At 39.2% G+C, this 21,943-nt stretch overlaps 1 protein-coding gene across 1 annotated transcript in view; it reads left to right on the top strand.

Moving 5' to 3' along the window:
* Positions 1-399: 399 nt before the first annotated feature.
* Positions 400-21,943, top strand: part of LOC128020183 (uncharacterized) — a 42,474-nt gene continuing 20,930 nt past the window's right edge. Inside the window, exons 1-5 of the mRNA XM_052606887.1 lie at positions 400-476; positions 737-856; positions 957-2,750; positions 10,279-10,452; positions 21,734-21,904. Coding sequence (XP_052462847.1) covers positions 454-476; positions 737-856; positions 957-2,750; positions 10,279-10,452; positions 21,734-21,904 — 2,282 coding nt within the window. The 5' untranslated portion in view covers positions 400-453. The remainder of the gene's footprint in view (positions 477-736; positions 857-956; positions 2,751-10,278; positions 10,453-21,733; positions 21,905-21,943) is intronic.

Raw genomic sequence — 21,943 nt, 5'->3', positions numbered from 1 at the left:
TGGTGTTTCCTTATACTATACTAGTTGCCTTTAATCGTTCATTCTGGAAAAACCGGATCGAACGTGCACCGGATATCCGCATCACAAACAGAAAGTGAAAGCAAAATGTTCGGAATTTATGTTTCTTCATTTAAATAGCCAGGGTCGATTCTATACTGAAGTGCTGGAGATCAAGATTCTGTTTCATCATGGACGACACACAAACATCTACAGATGAAGATGTTTCTCCAGGATGCAGGTACTTTCAATAAACAATGTATTAAATCACCTTGAATGATGGTAGATGGGAGTCTCCATAGTGTTTTAGTGTCTGGAGGTGTTTAAGATAAAATTAAGATTTTGATTTTAAAAAGCCTCCTCATTAAATTAATTAAATCGCTTTATTATAGTTCATTTCATCAGAAGAGATCAGAAGCAAAGGACAGCTGCGTGTCTGTGAGGAGTGATTGGTCTATGGATCATCCAGTTGATCTCAGGTACATTTTTATACAAATATTATTACAACATGTCATTTTTATGAAATTAGAATAGTGTTATCTTTATCTTTAAGTATATTCATGTGATATATTAACATATATAGTGTTACAAAGAGAGATGCATTTGTGAAAACACTCAGTTCTCTTTAACATATTTTGTCATATAATAGTATAAATGATCCTGGAGATGTTTTTAATGTGATTGTTTAAATAATATGTGATTATGTACTTTGTTATGGATTGATTTTAATCTCTCTCAGTTATAGTTCAGTTCATCAGAAGAGATCAGAAGCCCAGTCCAGCTGTGTGTCTATGAGGAGTGATGCATCTGTGAATCAGTCATTAGATTATAAGAGTGAAGACACAAAGACTGATCTCAGGTCTAATATTTCCATAAAATAGTATTTGATTATGATACAGAATACATAAACGAAACTGTGCTCATTAGCCTATTTAATAATGCAGAATGTAATTTTCCAGACATGAAGTCCTCAACAGGTTTAGATCAAATCTGTTGAAGAAGTTTGAGCATCTGTATGAGGGAACAGCGACACAGAGAAACCCAACACTCCTGAATGAGATCTACACAGAGCTCTACATCACAGAGAGTGAGAGTGGAGAGATCAGTAATGAGCATGAGGTGAGACAGATTGAGACACAATCCAGGAGAGCAGCAACAGAGGACACAGCCATCAAATGCACTGACATCTTTAGACCTTTACCTGGACAAGACAAAGCCATCAGAACTGTGCTGACAAAGGGAGTTGCTGGCATTGGAAAAACAGTTTCTGTGCAGAAGTTCATCCTGGACTGGGCTGAAGGGAAAGAGAATCAGGACGTCCAGCTCATATTTCCACTTCCTTTCAGAGAAATCAATCTGATGAAGGACAAAACACTCAGTCTTTCAGATCTTCTTCATGTGTTTTTCCCTGAAACTAAAGAAATGGAAATATCCAGTGATGAATATAAAGTGTTGTTCATCTTTGATGGTCTGGATGAGTGTCGTCTGTCTCTGGACTTTAAGAGTAAAGTGAAACTGTGTAATATATCTGAATCAGCCTCAGTGAACGAGCTGCTGATGAACCTCATTGTGGGGAATCTGCTTCCCTCTGCTCTCATCTGGATCACCTCCAGACCAGCAGCAGCTGATCTTGTCCCCTCTGAGTGTGTCCATCGAGTGACAGAGGTACGAGGCTTCACTGAGCCACAGAAGGAGGAATACTTCAGGAAGAGAATCAGTGATCAGAGTCTGGCCGAGAGCATCATCTCACACCTGAAGTCATCGAGGAGCCTCTACATCATGTGCCACATCCCAGTGTTCTGCTGGATCTCAGCCGCTGTTCTGGAGAAGATGTTGAGTCGAGCAGAGAGAGGAAAGATTCCCAAGACTCTCACTCAGATGTACACACACTTCCTGATCCTGCAGACCAACATCAAACATGAGAAGGACTATGAGAAGAAGGTGACAGATGAAGACATGATCCTCAAACTGGGGAAAGTGGCTTTTGAGCAGCTTGTAAAAGGAAACCTGATCTTCTACGAGGGAGACCTGAGAGAGTGTGGCATTGATGAGACAGAAGCAGCAGTGTTCTCAGGATTGTGCACTCAGATCTTCAGAAAGGAGTTGGGCTTGTATCAGGGGAAAGTCTTCTGCTTTGTTCATCTGAGCATTCAGGAACATCTAGCAGCTCTATATGTGCACCTCTCCTGGACAAACCACAACAGAAATGTGTTTGAGCCAATCACCAAACAGAGTTTACGGTCTAAAGTTCAGGACTTGTTTCAGCATTGTCCATTATCTGAGCTGCATCAGAGAGTTGTGAAAGATGCTATTCAGAGTAAAAATGGACATCTGGATCTTTTCCTGCAGTTCCTTCTGGGTTTGTCAGTGGAGTCTCATCAGATTCTTCTACAACAAATAATGACACTGAAAAGAAGCATCTCTGACAGCAATGAGAAAACTGTTGAGTACATCAAAAAGAAGATCAGGACCATTGACTCTCCAGAGAAATCCATCAATCTGTTCCACTGTCTGAATGAACTGGGTGATCATTCACTAGTGGAGGAAATACAACAGTATCTGAAATCTGGAAGAATAAAGGAAACCAAACTCTCTTCATCTCAGTGGTCAGCTGTAGTTTTTGTGTTGTTGACATCAGAAGAGGACCTGAATGAGTTTTGTCTTGAAAAATTTGTTAAAGTAAAGAATAAACATGCAAATATGAAAGTTCTTCAGAAGCTGCTGCCTGTGATTAAAGAATCAAGATCAGTTCAGTAAGTATCACTGAAAACAATCACTTCACTGTTAAAACATTAAGTTTTTTCAATTCAATTCAATTCAAGTTTATTTGTATAGCGCTTTTTACAAAACAAATCGTTACAAAGCAACTTTACAGAAAATTATGTTTCTACAATATTTAGTAGTAGCTAGTAGTTTGTGCACATTTGACAGGATTTTAGAAAAAAAAAATAATAATAATAATACAAGACGTAGTCAGCTAGACGATGAACTATCAATATTATTAATTAAGTTATTATATGATTCAGTCACACATTTAGCAATAATTGTTAGTTCTGTTTGTTGATTCAGGGTTAGCATCATCTGGGGTCCTCTGAGGGGTCAGCATCATCTCTTCTCAGGTGTTCTGGATCCAGACTGGAGCTTGTGTAAATCCTAGTTACCACGGGATGAAGATCCCAGCAGAAACAGAGAAACACATAGAGACATCATTAGCATAGCTGCTGATCCAACAAAGTAAAATTAGTTTAACCCAAGCTAATGAATAAAAATGCACATTTGATCAAATGCAACTACACTCACAATTAAAAAGATACATTATTCGAATGCTTGGCGAAAGAGATGTGTTTTTAATCTAGATTTAAACAGAGAGAGTGTGTCTGAACCCCGAACATTATCAGGAAGGCTATTCCAGAGTTTGGGAGCCAAATGTGAGAAAGCTCTACCTCCTTTAGTGGACTTTGCTATCCTAGGAATGACCAAAAGTCCAGCGTTTTTTGACCTTAGGGTGCGTGATGGGTTGTAACGTGGTAGAAGGCTAGTTAGGTACGCAGGAGCTAAACCATTTAGGGCCTTATAGGTAAGTAATGATAATTTGTAACTGATACGGAACTTAATAGGTAGCCAGTGCAAAGACTGTAAAATCGGGGTAATATGATCATAATTTCTTGACCTGGTAAGCACTCTAGCTGCTGCATTTTGGACTACCTGTAGCTTGTTTATTGATGAAGCAGGACAACCACCTAGAAGTGCATTACAATAGTCCAGTCTAGAGGTCATGAATGCATGAACTAGCTTTTCTGCATCAGAAACAGATAACATGTTTCGTAGCTTGGCAATGTTTCTTAGATGGAAGAATGCAGTTTTTGTAACATGGGAAATATGATTTTCAAAAGACAAATTGCTGTCTAATGTAACACCCAGATTTCTGACTGTAGAGGAAGTAACAGTACATCCGTCTAGTTGCAGATTGTAATCTACAAAATTCTGTGTAGTGTTTTTTGGTCCAATAATTAGTATCTCTGTCTTATCTGAATTTAATTGGAGAAAATTATTTGTCATCCAATCTTTTACATTTTTAACACACTCTGTTAGCTTAGATAATTGGGAAGTTTCATCTGGTCTCGTTGAGATATATAGCTGAGTATCATCAGCATAACAGTGGAAGCTAATTCCGTATTTTCTAATAATATTACCAAGGGGCATCATGTATATTGAAAATAGAAGGGGACCTAGGACGGATCCTTGTGGCACTCCATATTTTACTGATGATAAATGAGATTACTCCCCATTTAAGTAAACAAAATGGTAGCGATCGGACAGGTCGGATCTAAACCATCTTAAAGCCTGCCCTTGAATACCTGTATAGTTTTGTAATCGATCTATGAGTATGTCATGATCTATGGTGTCGAACGCAGCACTAAGATCAAGTAAGACTAGAAATGAGATGCAGCCTTGGTCTGACGCAAGGAGCAGGTCATTTGTAATTTTAACAAGTGCAGTTTCTGTGCTATGGTGGGGCCTAAAACCTGACTGAAATTCTTCATACAGATCATTTTTATGCAGGAAGGAGCTCAATTGAGCAGACACAACTTTTTCTAAAATTTTAGACATAAATGGAAGATTTGAAATAGGCCTATAATTTGCCAGTACACTAGGATCTAGTTTTGGTTTCTTAATAAGAGGCTTGATAACCGCCAGCTTGAATGGTTTTGGGATATGACCTAAAGATAATGACGAGTTAATGATATTGAGAAGCGGTTCTTCGGCTACAGGTAACAGCTCTTTCAGTAATTTAGTGGGTACAGTATCTAATAAACATGTTGTTGGTTTAGATACAGTGATAAGTTTATTTAGCTCTTCCTGTCCTATGGTTGTAAAGCACTGCAGTTTATCTTTGAGTGCGATGGATGAAACTGAAGTGTTAGATGATGTAGAATCTACATTCGCTATTGTATTTCTAATGTTGTCTATTTTATCAGTGAAGAAATTCATAAAGTCATTACTATTTAACGTTGGTGGAATATTTGAATCAGGTGGCGTTTGGTAATTTGTTAACTTAGCCACTGTGCTAAATAAAAACCTTGGATTGTTTTGGTTATTTTCAATGAGTTTGTGGATATGCTCTGCCCTAGCAGTTTTTAAAGCCTGTCTATAGCTGGACATACTGTTTTTCCATGCAATTCTAAAAACTTCTAAGTTAGTTTTTTTTTTTAGTCCATTTGCGTTAAAGACTACGAGTTACTTTCTTGAGAGAGTGAGTATTACTGTTATACAATGGTACAGTACGTTTTTCTCTAACTTTTTTCAATTTGATCGGGGCAACAGCTTCTAATGTATTAGAGAAAATAGTGCCCATGTTGTCAGTAATTTCGTCTAATTCATGTGTATTTTTGGGTACACATAGCAGTTGAGATAGATCAGGCAGGTTATTTGCGAATCTTTCTTTGGTGGCTGGAACAATAGTTCTGCCCAGACGGTATCGCTGCGACATATAGTTAATATCAGTTATACGCAGCATGCACGACACAAGGAAATGGTCTGTAATATCATCGCTTTGAGGTACAATATCTATAGCAGTAAGATCGATTCCATGCGAATATAATTAAATCTAGTGTATGATTAAAACGATGAGTGGGCCCGGTGACATTTTGCTTGACTCCAAGAATTTATTAGGTCAGTAAACGCAAGTCCTAATGTATCCTTTGCATTATCAACGTGAATATTAAAATATCCCATGTAAGCGCCTTATCAACTGTAACTAGAAGGTCTGAGAGGAAATCTGCAAACTCTTTTAGGAATTCTGTATACGGCCCTGGTGGTCTATACACAGTAGCCAGAGCAAGAGAACATCAAAGTTAAAAGTAGTGTTAATTTTGTAAGCTATTTTTAATTTAGTCTCAATGTGTCAAATGTAATTTTTAGTTTATATCACATTTAGTCAACTTAGTCCTGTTTTAGTTTTAGTCAAGTTTCAGTTGACTAACCCCCAGTTTCACAGACAAGGCTTAAGCCTAATCCCAGGCAAAAATCTAAGTCTGAGCTATTTCTACTGAACAAAACTTGCTCTGACTGATCATAAAATATATCAGTGCCTTTATTTTGTCTCAAAATGCTCACCAGTAATGTTTTCTAAGGAACTAATTCTGGCTTGGTTTAAGGCCTGTTATTGAAACTAGGCCTAAATGTTTGAGAATTTAAGTTTAGTTTTAGTTAGTGGTAACCAGTGTTTGGAATAACGGCGTTTAAAGAACGGCGTTAGGTAACGACGTTATTTTTTCAGTAACAGGGTTATCTAACTAATTACTTTTCTCGTCGTTACAACATCGTTAGTGTTACTGAACGCTAAATGCGGTGCGTTACTATGCAGTGATTTTATAAACTATGTAATCCGAATGCACCCCTGGCTCACACAGCGAGTGAGCAGGTGGGTTAATAACGAGATAAGCGATTATGATTGGCTAAGGCAGAGTCATGTGTTTTCATGGTAGCCAATCAGAGCTAGTGTTTTTACACACATGTCGGCTGAAGCAGCGCCAGGGGCGCCAATCACACACACACACACACAACAGCTACACAAAGATTCGCAGCAGCAGCAGAAATGGCGATTCAGGAGCAGTCCGATGAAAAGCTGGCATTTTCAAGGTGGAGATATAATCACTACTTCAAATTCATTGTGGTCAAAGGCAAGAATGTGCATGTAATGTGTACATGTAATGTGTGGCGCGCATCTACAAAGCTAGTGGCCAAAAACACTTTTCTTACAAAGATAATACTTGAAGTGCAGGATAAAACTCTTGCTGTCTGTTGACATGCAATAAATATCGAAAGTTATGTACAAACACCTGTCTGTTCTACTCATTTTAACTGACATGTGAAAACTGCAAAAAAATAAAAATAAAATACAAATTCTCTGACATATAGCAAAATTATTATTATTATTATTATTTATTTATTTATTTTTGTTTACAGTAACGCAAATAGTTACTTTCCCTGGTAATGAGTTACTTTTATTATAGAGTAATTCAGTTACTAACTCAGTTCATTTTTGGAAGAAGTAGTGAGTAACTATAATTACTTTTTTAAAGTAACGTTCCCAACAGTGGTGGTAACCTTTTTTGTCTTACTGTATTATGGCTAAAATGGTTACATTTTTATTTCTATTTTGCTAAATTTTAATTGCAATGATTGTTGTCATTTGGGAAATGTTTTTTTACAATTTATCTGAAGTTTCTCTTTCACTAATAAGCACAAATCAATAGAATATCGAATTCTTTGACATTATCTAACATAACTGTACAGATTTATAACAAGATATCAATTAGAGGCTAAATAAGCACCAAAGACTTCAGATAGGCTCTCTTTGTCTACTTTATGAAAAATGCATTAACAAAAACCTACTCTCAAATATTATAACAGAACAATTCCTTATATTAATTACAATAATTGGAAATTGCATTAAAGTTTCTATTTTAAAACAACAGCAAAATATGTTATGTAAGTAACGCTATGTAACATTATGTAAGCAATCACTATCACGATAATACAGTCGAGATACATGACAGAACACAGACTGGCTGAATTACTTTCATTTAAGCAAAATACCTCAATCAGAGACTATTGAACTCAAGCTTACTTGTACAGTACTGTATCAGTGTTTGTCTCCGCCTCCGCAGAGAAAACCAGGCATGACCAGGGTTCTAAATTAACACCCGCCAAATGCAGGTTAAAATTCATTTTGGCGGGTGTTAATTAAAACTTACTAGCCAGTTTGGCTGGTGATGCATGACATGAGGCTCTGTTCTCGGTCATTTATCCCCCTGGCAGCACTTCCTACATTTCCCATGAACACTGTGCTGTAATGCTACATGATGATGTTTTTGAAAACACACTTTTGATCACAGTGTCTGACCGAGTCCCAAAACACACTTGTAGCCAGTCAGCGGTAAGGGGGCGTGTCTTGTCCTGATAGCAAGAAGAAAGCGCTCAATTTGAGTTCACAGGACGCATATTACATTACATTTACATTTAGTCATTTAGCAGATGCTTTGATTCAAAATTAGCATCATATTAGCAGATCGACTACAGATCGAGAGAGATGGCAGATAAAAAAGAGGGTTTACAATCAGGCAAGAGGTAGGACGCACGGAGCAGCTTTCCAGCCATGGAGAGAAACTCAAGGATTGGGAAGGGCTCAAATCGGAGGTTTCTTAAATTCAAAAAAACAAACTTTCTCATATTCTAGATTCATTGCACACAGACAAAATATTTTAAGAGTTTTTTTAATTCTGATGGTGACTTTAAGCTTAGAAAAATAAAAAGTAGGAAACTTTTAATGAAAAAGAAAATTTTTAATCCAAAGTAGGTTTAATTTTGCACTCACTACATGGTTAGGGCTTCAGTGTGGCATGGCATGAAAGCGATCAGCCTGTGGCACTGCTGAGGCGTTACTGAAGCCCAGGTTGCTTTTATAGTGGCCTTCAGCTCTTCTGTATTGTTTGTCAGATGTTACTTATCTTCCTCTTCAAAATACCCCATAGATCCTCTGTGAGGTTCAGGTCAGGTGAGTTGGCTGTCTAATCAAGCACAGTAGTATCATGGTCATCAAACCACTTGGAAGTGGTTTTGGCACTGTGGGCAGGTGCATTCACTCTGGACTTGATAAAACACAATGGAGCAACACCAGCAGACATCAAAGCACCCTAATCATATCTGACTTCAGAAACTTCACACTTGACTTTGGATTCTGTGCCTCTCCAGTCTTCATCCAGACTCCAGACGTTGATTTCCAAATGAAATGCTAAATTTACTTTCATCTGCAAAGAGGACTGTGGACCACTGAGCAACAGTCCAGTTCTTTTTCTCCTTACCTCAGGTGAAATGCTTCAGATGTTATTCTCTGGTTCAGGAGTGGCTTGGTTCAATGAGTGTGACAGCTGTAGCCCTTTTCCTGAAGATGTCTGAGTGTGCTGACTCTTGATGCACTGACTCCAGCTTCAGTCCACTCCTTTGTTACACTCTCCTAAGTTCTTGAATCGGCTTTTCCTGATAATCTTCCCAAGGCCTTGGTCATCCCTGTTGCTTGTGCACCTTTTCCTACCACACCTTTTCCTTTCAGTCAACTTTCTTTGGATATATTTAAGTCCCCTGTGAACCAGCCCTTTTAGCAATTACCTTGTGTGTTGATGATCATCTTCTGGACAACTGTCTAGTCAGTAGTCTTTCCCATAATTGTGGTTGAATTAAGTAACAAAAAATAAAGACATGTTCTATGATATTCATATATTTTTAGATGCAATTGTACTGTCGTCTATGACTGAGCTGGTGATTTTTGCTGGACTGCTATATATATAAACCTTATACATTCAAGTCCACTACTTAAAATGTTAGTTTACCCAAATATGAAAATTCTGTAATTAATAACTCATCATCATGTCTTATCAAACCTGTAAGACTTCGTAAACGATGTTCATCTTCGGAACACAAATTAAGACCCTACATAGACAGCAATGTAACCGAAACGTTCCCAAGCCCAGAAATGTAGCAAGGAGATTTGTGAATTAATCCATGTGTTTCCTACGTTGTTGGGATTTGATGTGAACAGAAACAGCCTATCTGTGTGACGCAGCTGAGATATTCTCCAAAATGTCACCAGAGTGATGTGGAAGAGACAAAATGAGGAATAAAGTCTTTTTTTTTTTTTTTTTTTGCTCACAAAAACGAGTCTTGTAGCTTCATATAATGGTGATGATGAACCACTAATGTAACATGGATTGATTCACAGATCTCCTTTTCAACAAAATAAGTTTTGCTAAAGTTTTTATTATATTAATTACATTTTAGTCTGGTCTTTTTTCATCAATGATATTACATGTTCATTTAGTCTCCGTTATTGTTTAATGACATTATTATTCTCAAAAAACCTTGTCGACAAACATTTTACATTTAGGTTTTTGTAAACAAAATTGACAATAGTTAAAAGCTCACAAATCTTCAGTGCTGCAGATGTTGTCCAGAGATTAGCTGTGGTCAAGGTATATAAATCAGTGACACCATAACATTCTTATTCAGAGTTAGAGAAGTGGCATATGAATCAATTATCCAGGTTTGCCAATATTAAAAAATGTCCTAGAAAATAAATAGATAAATAATAATAATAATTGCAATTGTAACCAGCAAACATGTTGATTTGTGTTTAATATTTCTACTTAATTTTTAATAATTTATTCACTTGCTGAACTGGTCTGATCTGAGACAGTGAAGAGTATATGATTGTTTCTACAGGTTGAGAGATTGTGGTGTCACAGATGAAGTTTGTTCTGCTCTGGCTTCAGCTCTGAGATCAAACCCCTCACACCTGAGACAACTGGATCTGACTGGGAATGAAATAGGAGATTCTGGAGTCACGCTGCTCTCTGCTGGACTGGAGGATCCCCACTGTAAACTGGAGAAACTGTGGTAAGATCCTATTTGACTCTCACACATGAAGCACAATGTAAAGTATGTTTGAAGTGTTGAGTCTCTTTCTGCTGCTTTGAGTTCAGCTGATTGAGCTGTAAATGACAGAATAGACAAGCTGCTCTTCAGTAACATGATACTGCAGGACTGAGAGTAACACTGAAATACACACTTTCACACACAATCAACATTTCAGTCTCTTGACTATGAACAGACTCAAGCCCAACACAGTCAGTGATTCTTTAAGTTTTAATTGTGTAAAATCACACAAATTGTTGCTGAATACATACGAATACAGACCCAAAGGACACAGTAAAACTCAGGTAGTGAATAGTGTAATTTTGTAAAAGGCAAACATTTTTTTAAATAAAATCCAGACAGTTGGTGTGATGAAGTACTCAACTCAACTCAACTTTATTTATAAAGCACTTTCAACACCACAAGTGGAATCAAAGTGCTGTACAGAAAGTATAAAAGAGAAACATAAAAACAAATACAAACATATGACATACACACATTTTCAAAAGCTAAAGAAAACAAATAAGTTTTAAGCGCACTCTGAAAAACACCCAATGAAGGACAAGTTTTAACAGACAGAGGAAGGTCATTCCAAAGCCTGTGAGCTGCAACAGAAAATGCCCGATTGCTTTTACATTTTAAATGCGTTTGTGGAACTACAAGAAGCAACTGATCATTCGAGCACAGAGATCTGCTGGATTGACAGCAGCTGATTAAATCAGTAAAATACTCGGGACAAAAAAAAAAGTACAACAACGCTTTGTATTGAATTCTGTAACATATGGGTAACCAATGTAGTTTAATTAAAACCGGAGTAATGTGTTCTTTCTTCTTAGTACCCGTTAACCCTCTGGAGTCTAAGATATTTTTGGGGTCTGGAGAAGTTTTGTCATGCCCTGATATTTGTGCTTTTTTCAGTTTCTTATAAATATCTAAATGGGTAAAGTCTAATCTCACTGTAATCAGCACAAATTTGGCTATAATAATATGTGAAATGCATGCATGTACATGATTGTATTTTTGAGAAAAAAAAAAATGTTATGCATGGTTAGTGAAAAACTAAAAATGTTAAATCACTTGAATAAGGCCATAAAACACATACATAACATTGGTTCCCGGGACTGTTGAGAACTGGAGCTTGTAGCCTAGAATTTTTCTTTCTGAATGATGTGAAAATCATCTTGTTTACTCACTCACAGAAAACAATATATTGATTTAAATTTTCTAAGACACTTTTTGTTGGTAAAAGTCATATGTGAGTAGGCGTCAACTACCATGAATATCATTGTGATTTACACCTGAGAAGACAAAGGCCTGCATAATGAGCAGCATAATGAGCCTCTCAGTCAGCTTTGCCAATGTGAGTGAGGAGTTACAAGAAAGAATGTGAGAACAAAATAAAAGTATATAATTTTATGTTTGTAGTTTATTAAGAATATATTTAATTATCCCACAACATAATTTAATATCCACTTGGGGGAGCAGTTAAACAGTTTATTAGGAACAATCAAAGCTTACTTTCAAACAATTTTGGCATCCTTACTCTCAGTCACACAATCCTTCAGAAATCCTTTAACAATCTTATTTTCTACCAAAAAAACCCATTTATTATTATCATCATTATTATTTTTTATCATTATTAATGTTGAAAAGAGCTGAGAATATTTTTCATGTTTTTTAAGGGGGAATAAATTGAAAGAACTGCATTGTTTTTACATTTGTTAGAGTTATCTCTATTTGTTACATTTATATTATTTACATCAAACTTTTGAATGGTATAGTATTGTATATTGTTATTGAAACTTCATAATGTTTCACTTGATTATACATTTAGTCAGGAATTATAGTTTGGAAAAAGTATTTGGAAAAAGTCTAACTAGCAAAATGTTTACACGTTATGTGAAAACTAGTACAAGTATATAAATAAATAAAAAGAGACTTACTCATGTTTATGATCTCTGCTTAATAAAGTGCTTCATTCTTTTTTCTGAGGAAATCCATTTCTCAAATCCTCAACCACATCACATCTTATTGGGGTGAATTGTCTTTTTCCTGTCATGGCGAAGCAAACAGTAAAATAAAATAAAAACTTGAAGAACAGTCTCGCTGCTTTTTCTTCTGTGTGGGTGTATTCAAGCCGTGCGCTTCAGTTTGCATCTGAATAGCGTGTTCAGCACGAGGGCGTGGTCACATTAGATATAATGAAGGGAGACATGAAAAACAGACATTGCATTGTTTTCATATGGATTACTTTCTCAGAATATTTGTTTTCAGCAGCACTTGTTTAGTTTAAAAGTAGAAATGTCAGGCTTTCTATAGATATCTCTCTCTCATGTCTCTTCGTTGAGTATTCACGGAGTTACAGTTCATTTTAATGACGTGTTTGTACATGACGATCAGCGGAGACAAAGGCTGCAGACAGCGCACTTTGTTATCTTTATTTTATAAGTGCACAAAGGTTTTGTTTTATTATGTCTGTATCCAAAAAAACTAGACCCTTTACAGATTCGATTGATGTATTGCTCTTATCTGTACAATTTAAACTGAGAGTGTAATTTAAGTTCTTTTCGGGGTTATCAGGAGAAAATGACTCAAAACGCATATATGCATTAATCGACTCGAAAGGGTTAAAAGTCTGGCAGCTCAGTTCTGAACAAGCTGCAAACGGGAGAGAGAAGTCTGACTCACACAGAGATACAATACATTACAATAATCCAAACATGAAGACACAAAGGCGTGAACAACTTTCTCCATATCATTAAAAGTAAGAATAGATTTCAATTTAGATATTGATCTAAGATAACTAATATTATTTATCCTGCTTGAATGAAACTTTAGATGATTTATGATCATGTTTTGTGCTCTGCGACAATGATCTATTAATCATGTTGATTTGTGCTTTAAGTTTGTACTTTCTCTTTAATAATGGATTCACTGCTAAATGTATGGAAGTAAAGAATAGTAAAGCTTGAGAGTAAGCTGATTTTAATTTGAGAACTTGTCATAGTAATTGTCACGGATTTGCCAGCTACACCGCTACCAGTTCGGCTACCGTCACCACTATTCCAATGGCAAGCCCAACTCCATTTACTGGTGAAGCGGCTGAGTGTAAGGGTTTCATGCTTCAGTGTGAATTGATTTATGAAATGCAAGCATCTCGTTATCCCACAGACCGAGGAAAAATCGCTTTCATCATCTCGTTGCTTACCGAGAAGGAGCTCCGCTAGGCTGTTTCCATCTGGCATCAATATGGTCAGTTTCTTCACTCATGCCAAGGGTTCAGTGAGTACCTCCAAGAAGTTTTTGGCATTCCTGAAGGTGAATGCAGTTTGTGACGAACTCTATAACATCAAGTAGGGAAAATCTTCGGCTGCGGATTACTGTCTCCGTTTCTGCACTGGACGAACGGGCCCTAATGACACCATGTTGCAATGGTCTGCAACCCGAGCTTCGTCTTCAACTCACTAACAACTTTGACTCGATCGGGCTTCATCCAGAGAGCCATTCGCACCCAGAATCAGATGTCAGCATGCAAAAATACTACCACTACACTCTACCGCTCACCAACACCGAACTCTCCAGGACCAGAACCCATCCAGCTCGACACTACTCGGATCCCACTCTCAGAGCATCATCAGCGGCTGACCCACGGTCTCTGTTTGTATTGCACCAGCAATGGGCATGTTATCAGAGAGTGCCATATCTGTCCTCCCAGAGCCTTGGTGAGTTCAGTTCAGCCAGAGGAAAATATATACACTCCTCTAAATTCAATTATCGTCCCATAATGTCTCTGTTACAGTGCTGGCCCTTCTCGACTCCTGGTCAGCCGGGAACTTCATCTCAGCCCAGCTCTGCCATCAGCTCAATATCTTGAAAGAGCGCATCTCATAGATACCAAAGGTGCAATTAGTGACAGGGAAACCCTCAATCGCTCTTCGATCCAACATCGCACCATTGAAATCACTCTTAAAGTGGGTATTCTACATCTGGAGAGGATGAAGCTTCTGGTCCTGGAGAATTCCACCGCAGATGTAATCCTTGGGAGGCCCTGACTCATCAAACACCACACAGAGCTCTCTTGGGACACTGGAGAAGTAAAACGTTGGAGTAATCAGTGTTTCCCATATTGTTTCCCTGAAATACTGAAATCGTGCTCCTCCGAAACTGAAGGTATGCAGTACCTCAATAGAAAGTCCTAAGGATAACGTTTCTGTCTCTATTCCTCCAGAATATGCTGAATACAAAGATGTCTTCTGTCCCAAGAGAGTCTCCAACCTACCATCTCATCGGCCATGGGACTGTGCAATTTTAAAGTGACGTGACATTCAGCCAAGTATGGTGACCCATACTCAGAATTTGTGCTCTGCATTTAACCCATCCGAAGTGCACACACACAGAGCAGTGAACACACACACACACACTGTGAACACACACACTCCAGTGGGCAGCCATTTATGCTGCGGCGCCCGGGGATTGAGATTTACTCACTCACCATCCCGGAACAAGATGCAATGGAGAAGTACATCGCAGAAGCTTTGGAACAAGGGTACATACAGCCATCGACTTTCCCTGCTGCTTCACCATTCTTCTTTGTGGCTAAGAAAGAATGAGGACGTCGACCCTGCATAGACTACAGAGGGTTAAATGCCATCACCAAGAAGTTTTGCTATCCTCTTCCTCTCGTCCCAGTGGGGCTAGAACAGCTCCGTGGTGCTAACATCTTCACAAAGCTAGATTGACGCAGTGCCTATAATCTGATCAGAATACGTAATGGTGATGAGTGGAAGATGGTTTTGTGACCGCTACTTGCCACTGGGAGTATTTGGTGATGTCGTATGGCCTTGTCAACACACTGTGTGTGTTTCAAGAATTCATGCATACCATATTTAGAGATCTGCTAAAAAATTGACGATATCCTTATTTATTCCAGTGACCCTGTTGCTCATACCCAGCTACGTCAACATACACTCTTTATCAAAGCTGAGAAATGTGAGTTCCATAAGCCCACAATCAAATTCCTTGGCTATGATGTGTCCAGATGCGGAGTGAGCATGGATGAGGGGAAGGTCGACGCCATTTGAAGGTTGTGTCAAATTGGCTGAAACCCACCATAGTCGAATATCTAAAAAAAAAAATCCTCAATCATCAATCTCAAAAAATCATCAATAGAACAGTGTCATCATCGCCCCATTGACGTCTGCATTAAAGCGTAAGCCCAAACATCTGAACTGGAGTGACAAAGCGGAAGCGACATTTAATACGCTGAAGAAAACTTCCTGCGAGGCCCCCATTCTAATTCATCCTGACCCTAACAAGTGTTTCACTGTGGAAGTCGATGCATCCTCTACAGGTGTCAGAGCTGTCCTTTCTCAGCAGCAGGGGAACCCATCTCGTCTTCATCCTTGTGCTTACTACTCCTACAAAAGCGATCAAACTGTCTCTCGAGGAGTGGCGACACTGGCTTAAGGGTGCAATTCATCCGTTTACGGTACTGACAGATCAAAAAAACCTGCATTATCTACGCGAGGCAAAGAGACTAAATCCTCGACAAGCCAGGATTTAGGATCTTTTTCAACCGTTTTAATTTTACCATTTCATACCGCACGGGTAATAAGAATAGTAAGGCAGATACCCTGTCTAGACTGTTTTCCTCAGAGGATGACACCTCACCTCCCGAAATGACACCTCACCTCATCCTGCCCGAAAAGGCCTTTGTCTGTCCCATAGAGTGGAGTGAGGAGGACACCTTCCCTGACACGTCTAATGCTCCACCGGGTTATCGAGTTGGTCACAAGTATGTACCCTTGCAACAACGGACACCGTTAATAACCAAAGCTAATGTCTCTCCAGGCACTGGTCATCCTGGCATCCATCAAACCCTTTCGCTGCTAAAACATCGCTTCTGGTGGCCCCACATGGCAGAGGACATGAGGGGGTGTAAGGAGTGTGTGATGTCAAAAACATCTGCCCTCTGGAAAACTATGTCCCTTTCCTATCCCCCGTCATCCTTGATCACATCTTAGAGTGGACTTTGCCACTGATTTGCCCCCATCTCGAGGTAACAGCTGTTCGGCAGCTGTTCGTCGCCACCATTGGCAGGCAGATGCCAGACGTGCCCCGACACCCAACTTCAAGGTCGAGACGAGGTCTTGCTATCGACACAGAATATCCATTTCCTCCTGCCCTGCCAGAAGCTGAGTCCCAAGTTCATTGGACCATTCGCCATCATCAAGGAGGTCAATACGGTAGACTTCCAACTCCGTCTCTCTCCACACTACAGGATTCACCCGGTATTTCATGTGTCACAACTGAAGCCATGTCATTCACCTGTCACTTCTGTTTCACTCACAGGACCTGGTGAAGAAGCCCCCCGTCTTGAAGAGGCAGCCACTGTCTACCCCGTCTGGTAGCTCCTGAACTCCAGGTTTTGGGGTGGACGGCTGGAGTACCTGGTTGAATGGGAAGGTTTCGTTCCTGAGGAGTGCTCTTGGATACCCCGGCACGACATCCTCGATCAATAGCTCCTGCGGGACTTTCATCTGAGTCCGAGATCTCAGCAGTCCTCAGGAGCGGACACACGGGGGCACTCACAACCAATTATCCCCGATCACAAACACCTGATTTTTAATTTGCAGCACCTGTCACTCCTCATTACGCAGTCACTACAAAAGCCAGCCACAAACACCCAGTCACTGTCTGGTCTCGTCTATGCAACTTCCAATACATGTATTGACTTAACCTGACTCTCTCTTGCCTCTCATCGTCGTCAATTGGATACTTTGGAAAACCAACTGCCTTTCTGCAACTGGTGGCTCTGAAGTGTGTCTGTGTGCCCATTGCTTAATTCTGGACTGTCATCCATACCTCATCTTTCATATACCATCACCCATTCAATAAACCGTTCAAGCTTTGATTCCATTTCTGTCTCCGTAGTCTTCTGTGTGTGACAGTAATATTCATATTTGTTGAAAGTTTAAAGGGTAATTTCACCCAAAAAGTGTGTGTACCGTATACTGTCCATGTCCAGAAAGGTAATAAAAACTATCTTCAAAGTAGTCCATGTGACATCAGAGGGTTAGAATTTGTTGAAGCATCGAAAATACATTTTGGTCAAAAAAACAAACAAACAAACAAACAAAAAACTAACAGTGACTTTATTCAGCATTGTCTTCTCTTCCGGGTCTGTTGTGAGCATGTTAGTGATGAACAACTTAGTGATGTTAATGTGAATGTCTTTGGAAACCCAGCTAAATTGATGTATTTTCTGATTTACTGTTTTCTACATTAAATCATCCTAAAGAACATTATGTGAAAATATAATCTTGATTATATTTAAATTATAATTTAATAATATAATCATATCAATGATTTAAATCAAACTTTAATGTTTTTTTTTTTCATTTTTTATTTAGCACGAGGGCATGTGTTATTTCCCCTTTGTTTACAATATATTTGAAATTTGATTTTTTTTTATTAACAAAATAATTTTTTTTTTCTACCAATAAATAGAAAAAAGATAGCTAGAAAGTGTTTAGTTTGTGTTTGAAGACTTAATTGTGATGGTTGTGTATTTGGGAATCACCTGTATATGTGTCCTCAAATTTGTGTTTGATGTCTTCAAAGTTGAAAGCAGGTTTAACCTGGGGTTGTGCAATAAGCATCTGAAAACATATTTTCTCTCTGTTATCTCAGTCAGTGTCATGTACTTGTTGAAGAACGGTCGGTTTTTATACAGTCTATGGGTATGGGTATGGCCACTACGACTCGCTCCTCAGGATCAACTGTTCTCCGACTTCACCCTCTGCCATCATTTCATCATGTCATTTTTTGCCTGACTGGCCAAGGAGTTGTACCATCCGGAGCAGAAGGTGGCGGTAATGCATCATAAAGCTGGTTGTTTGCTATCCACCGTAAACATGAACAAGATCAGTGATTTTAGTAGTTGCAAAAATGTAGCTTGTGTTTAAGCAACCACACTACTTGGTAAAAAACAAAAGAGCTTCGGTACTGAAAATCTATTTGATTCAGAAAGCAGCGATTTTAATTGGGAAAACAAAAATATGATTTAAGGTAATTTAAATCATAAATAAAGACAAGGAATTAGTTTTCATGATAGAAGCTACGCAGTACAACATAATGACAGCGATAGAACATAAAACACATAATAAAAGAATAAAAAATACAAAAAAATACAAATAAGTAGGTTAGGAATGACAATATACAAATTAACAATTGTAGGCAGGTATATTACAAAATGCAGTTATGTATGTACAGGTACATTATGTGCAAAATTTAAGTGAATACTAAGTATGTGTGTTAGGTAAATAAGTGTATGTGTATATAAATATAAAGTGTAGTGTGTTCCACAGTTATTATCAATTGTTCATTAGATGGATTGCCTGAGAGAAGAAACTGTTCCTGTGTCTGGTTGTTCTGGTGCTCACTGCTCTGTAGTGTTGACTAGATGGCATCAGTTCAAAGAGGGAGTGTGCTGGATGTGAGGGGTTCAGAGTGATTTTGCCAGCTCTTTTGCTCACTCTGGATAAGTACAGTTCTTGAATAGAAGGGAGGGTTGTACCAATGATTCGCTCAGCAGTCCAGACTACCCTCTGTAGTCTTCTGAGGTCCGATTTAGAAGCTGAGCTGAACCAGACAGTTACTGAAGTGCAGAAGATGGATTTGATGATGGTGGAGTAGAACTGTTTCAGCAGCTCCATTGGCAGGTTAAACTTCCTCAGCTGGCGAAGGAAGTACAACCTCTGCTGGGCCTTTTTCAGAATGGAGTCAATGTGAATGTCCCACTTCAGGTCCTGAGAGATGGGGGTGCCCATGAACCTGAATGACTCCACTGCAGTCACAGTGCTGTTCATGATGGTGAGTGGGGGGAGTGCAGGGGGGTTTCTCCTGAAGTCCACTATCATCTCCACTGTTTTGAGTGTGTTAAGCTCCAGGTTGTTGAGAGTGCACCAGACAGCCAGCTCTTTAACCTCCTTTCTGTAAGCAGACTCATCACTGTCCTGAATGAGGCAGATGAGTGTGGTGTCATCTGCAAACTTCAGGAGCTTGACAGAGAGGTCCTTAGACAGGTTGGCCAGCACCAGTTTTTCAAATGACTTCATGACTACGGATGTTAAAGCCACAGGCCTGTAGTCATTTAGTCCTGTACTTTTGGGTTTCTTTGGGATGGGGATGATGGTGGAGCGTTTGAAGCATGAAGGACTTTACATAGCTCCAGCGATCTGTTGAAGATTTGTGTGAAGATGGGGGCCAGCTGGTCAGCACAGGATTTCAGACAGCCTGGTGTAACACAATCTGGGCCTGGTGCTTTTTTCCTTTTCTGCTTCCGGAAGACCTGGTGCACCGCATCCTCGCTGATCTATATTGCAGGTGTGGGGGAGAGGGGGGATGCATGGTGGGAATGGTGAGAGTGCATGATTGGAGAGGTGTTCAGGATGGGTTGCAGGAGTTGTTAATGGTGTGAACAGTTGTTTGGAGAGGAGTTCAGGGTGGGTTGCAGGAGTTGTTATTGGTGTGAACGGTTGTGTGGAGAGGTGTTCAGGACAGGTGATGGGTATTCTTTCAAACCTTCAGTAAAACTTGTCGTCAGTCGTTGATTCTCCACAGTGCTGGGGGTGGTGTCTCGTAGTTGGTAATCTCTTTCAGACTTTTCCACACTGATGCTGAATCATTGGAAGTGAACTGAGTCCTTATTTTTCCTCTGATCTCCTTTTCCAGTGTACAAGACATTGTCCCCCTTCCTGTAAGCATCTTCTTTGGCCTGACGGAGCTGTCTGAGTTTTGCAGTGAACCACGGTTTGTCATTGTTGTAATTTAGTTGAGTCTTGGTAGGAATACACATCTCTCACAGAAACTGATATAAGATGTTACAGTTTCTGTGAGTTCATCCAGATCAGTGGCAGCAGCTTCAAAAACACTCCAATCAGTGAGGTCAAAACAAGATTGTAAATCCTACTCTGCTTCATTAGTCTATCTTTTTACAGTCCTTAATACAGGTTTAGCTGATTTTAGTTTCTGCCTGTAGGACGGTATAAGATGAACCAGAAGGTGAGCAGAATGTCCCAAAGCTGCTCGTGGTACAGAGTGATATGCATCCTTTATTGTGGTGTCACAGTGATCCCATATATTACTGTCTCTTGTTGGACAAGTAACATGCTGTCTGTATTAAAGTCCCCGAGAATGATTAACACAGAGTCCGGGTGTTGTTGTTCTGTCTCTGTGATCTGATCAGTGAGTTTCTGTAAAACCAGGCTGACTTGCGCTTGTGGAGAAATGTAAACACTCACCAGAATGAACGAGTTAAACTCCTGCGGTGAATAGAACGGCTTGCAGTTGACAAACAGAATTTCTAGATCAGGACATCTTCTTTAACACCGTTACATCTGTACACCACCGTTCATTGATGTAAAAGCATGTCCCGCCGCCGCACGATTTCCCCGTTGATTCTGCGCCGTGATCCGCTCTAAACAGCTGAAAGTCCTGCAGATGGAGCACGCTGTCTGGTATGGTGTCATTCAGCCAGGCTTCCATGAAACACAGAGCAGCAGAGTTTGTGAAATCCATATTTGTCCGAGAGAGCAGAAGGAGTTTGTCCGTTTTGTTGGGTAGAGAGCATAGATTTGCCAGATGGATGCTAGGCAACTATGTTGGAAATCAACGCTTCCTGAGTCTGACGAGCGCTCCCGCTCGCTTCGCCCGTCTGAGCATCCTGAATTGTTTGATCAGCGCTGCTGCTCCTCCGATAACAACGTTCAGTAAAATGTCTGAATAATTGAAATCCAGATAAATATCTTGTGGTGTGTTCTGCCGAATGTTCAGCAGTTCATCCCTGGTGAAACTGATTGCAGAAATATAACTAAAGACAGGACAAACTAACAAAAACACAAAAACAACTGCAGAGAATGTCACGGAGGCAGCCATCAAACGCCATTTACAAACACTTTATACAATTCTGTTTGTGTCAAAACAGCTTTACAGATTCAAACAGGAAAAGAGTTTGTCAATAATGCAAGAAGACAATAATGCATGAATAATTTACATGAGCACAAGTGTGCTTAGCTACAGGAGTATCTCAAAAGGGGTAGGAAAATCAAAGCGCTAAAATTTAAATATTTTCACACCAAAACTGTGAGTGTAAATTTTAATGAACAAGTAGGAATATTAATTAGCCATTGAGCTACACTTTTACCAAGAAATAAACTTATCTGATCTGAGAGAGTGAAGAGTGTGTCATTGTTCTCTACAGGTTGAGTGATTGTGGCATTAAAAATGAAGGTTGTGCTGCTTTGGCTTCAGCTCTGAGATCAAACCCTTCACACCTGAGAAATCTGAACCTGACTGGGAATAAACTGGGAAATTCAGTGAATCTACTCTCTGATTTTCTACAAAATCCTCACTGTAAACTGGAAATACTGTGGTAAGATTATATATGACACACTAAAGTATTTGTAATGTA

Source organism: Carassius gibelio, chromosome A9 (genome assembly GCF_023724105.1).
Source record: "Carassius gibelio isolate Cgi1373 ecotype wild population from Czech Republic chromosome A9, carGib1.2-hapl.c, whole genome shotgun sequence".
NCBI classification, from domain to species: Eukaryota; Metazoa; Chordata; class Actinopteri; order Cypriniformes; family Cyprinidae; genus Carassius; species Carassius gibelio.
This window is presented reverse-complemented; position numbering and strand designations above follow the sequence as displayed.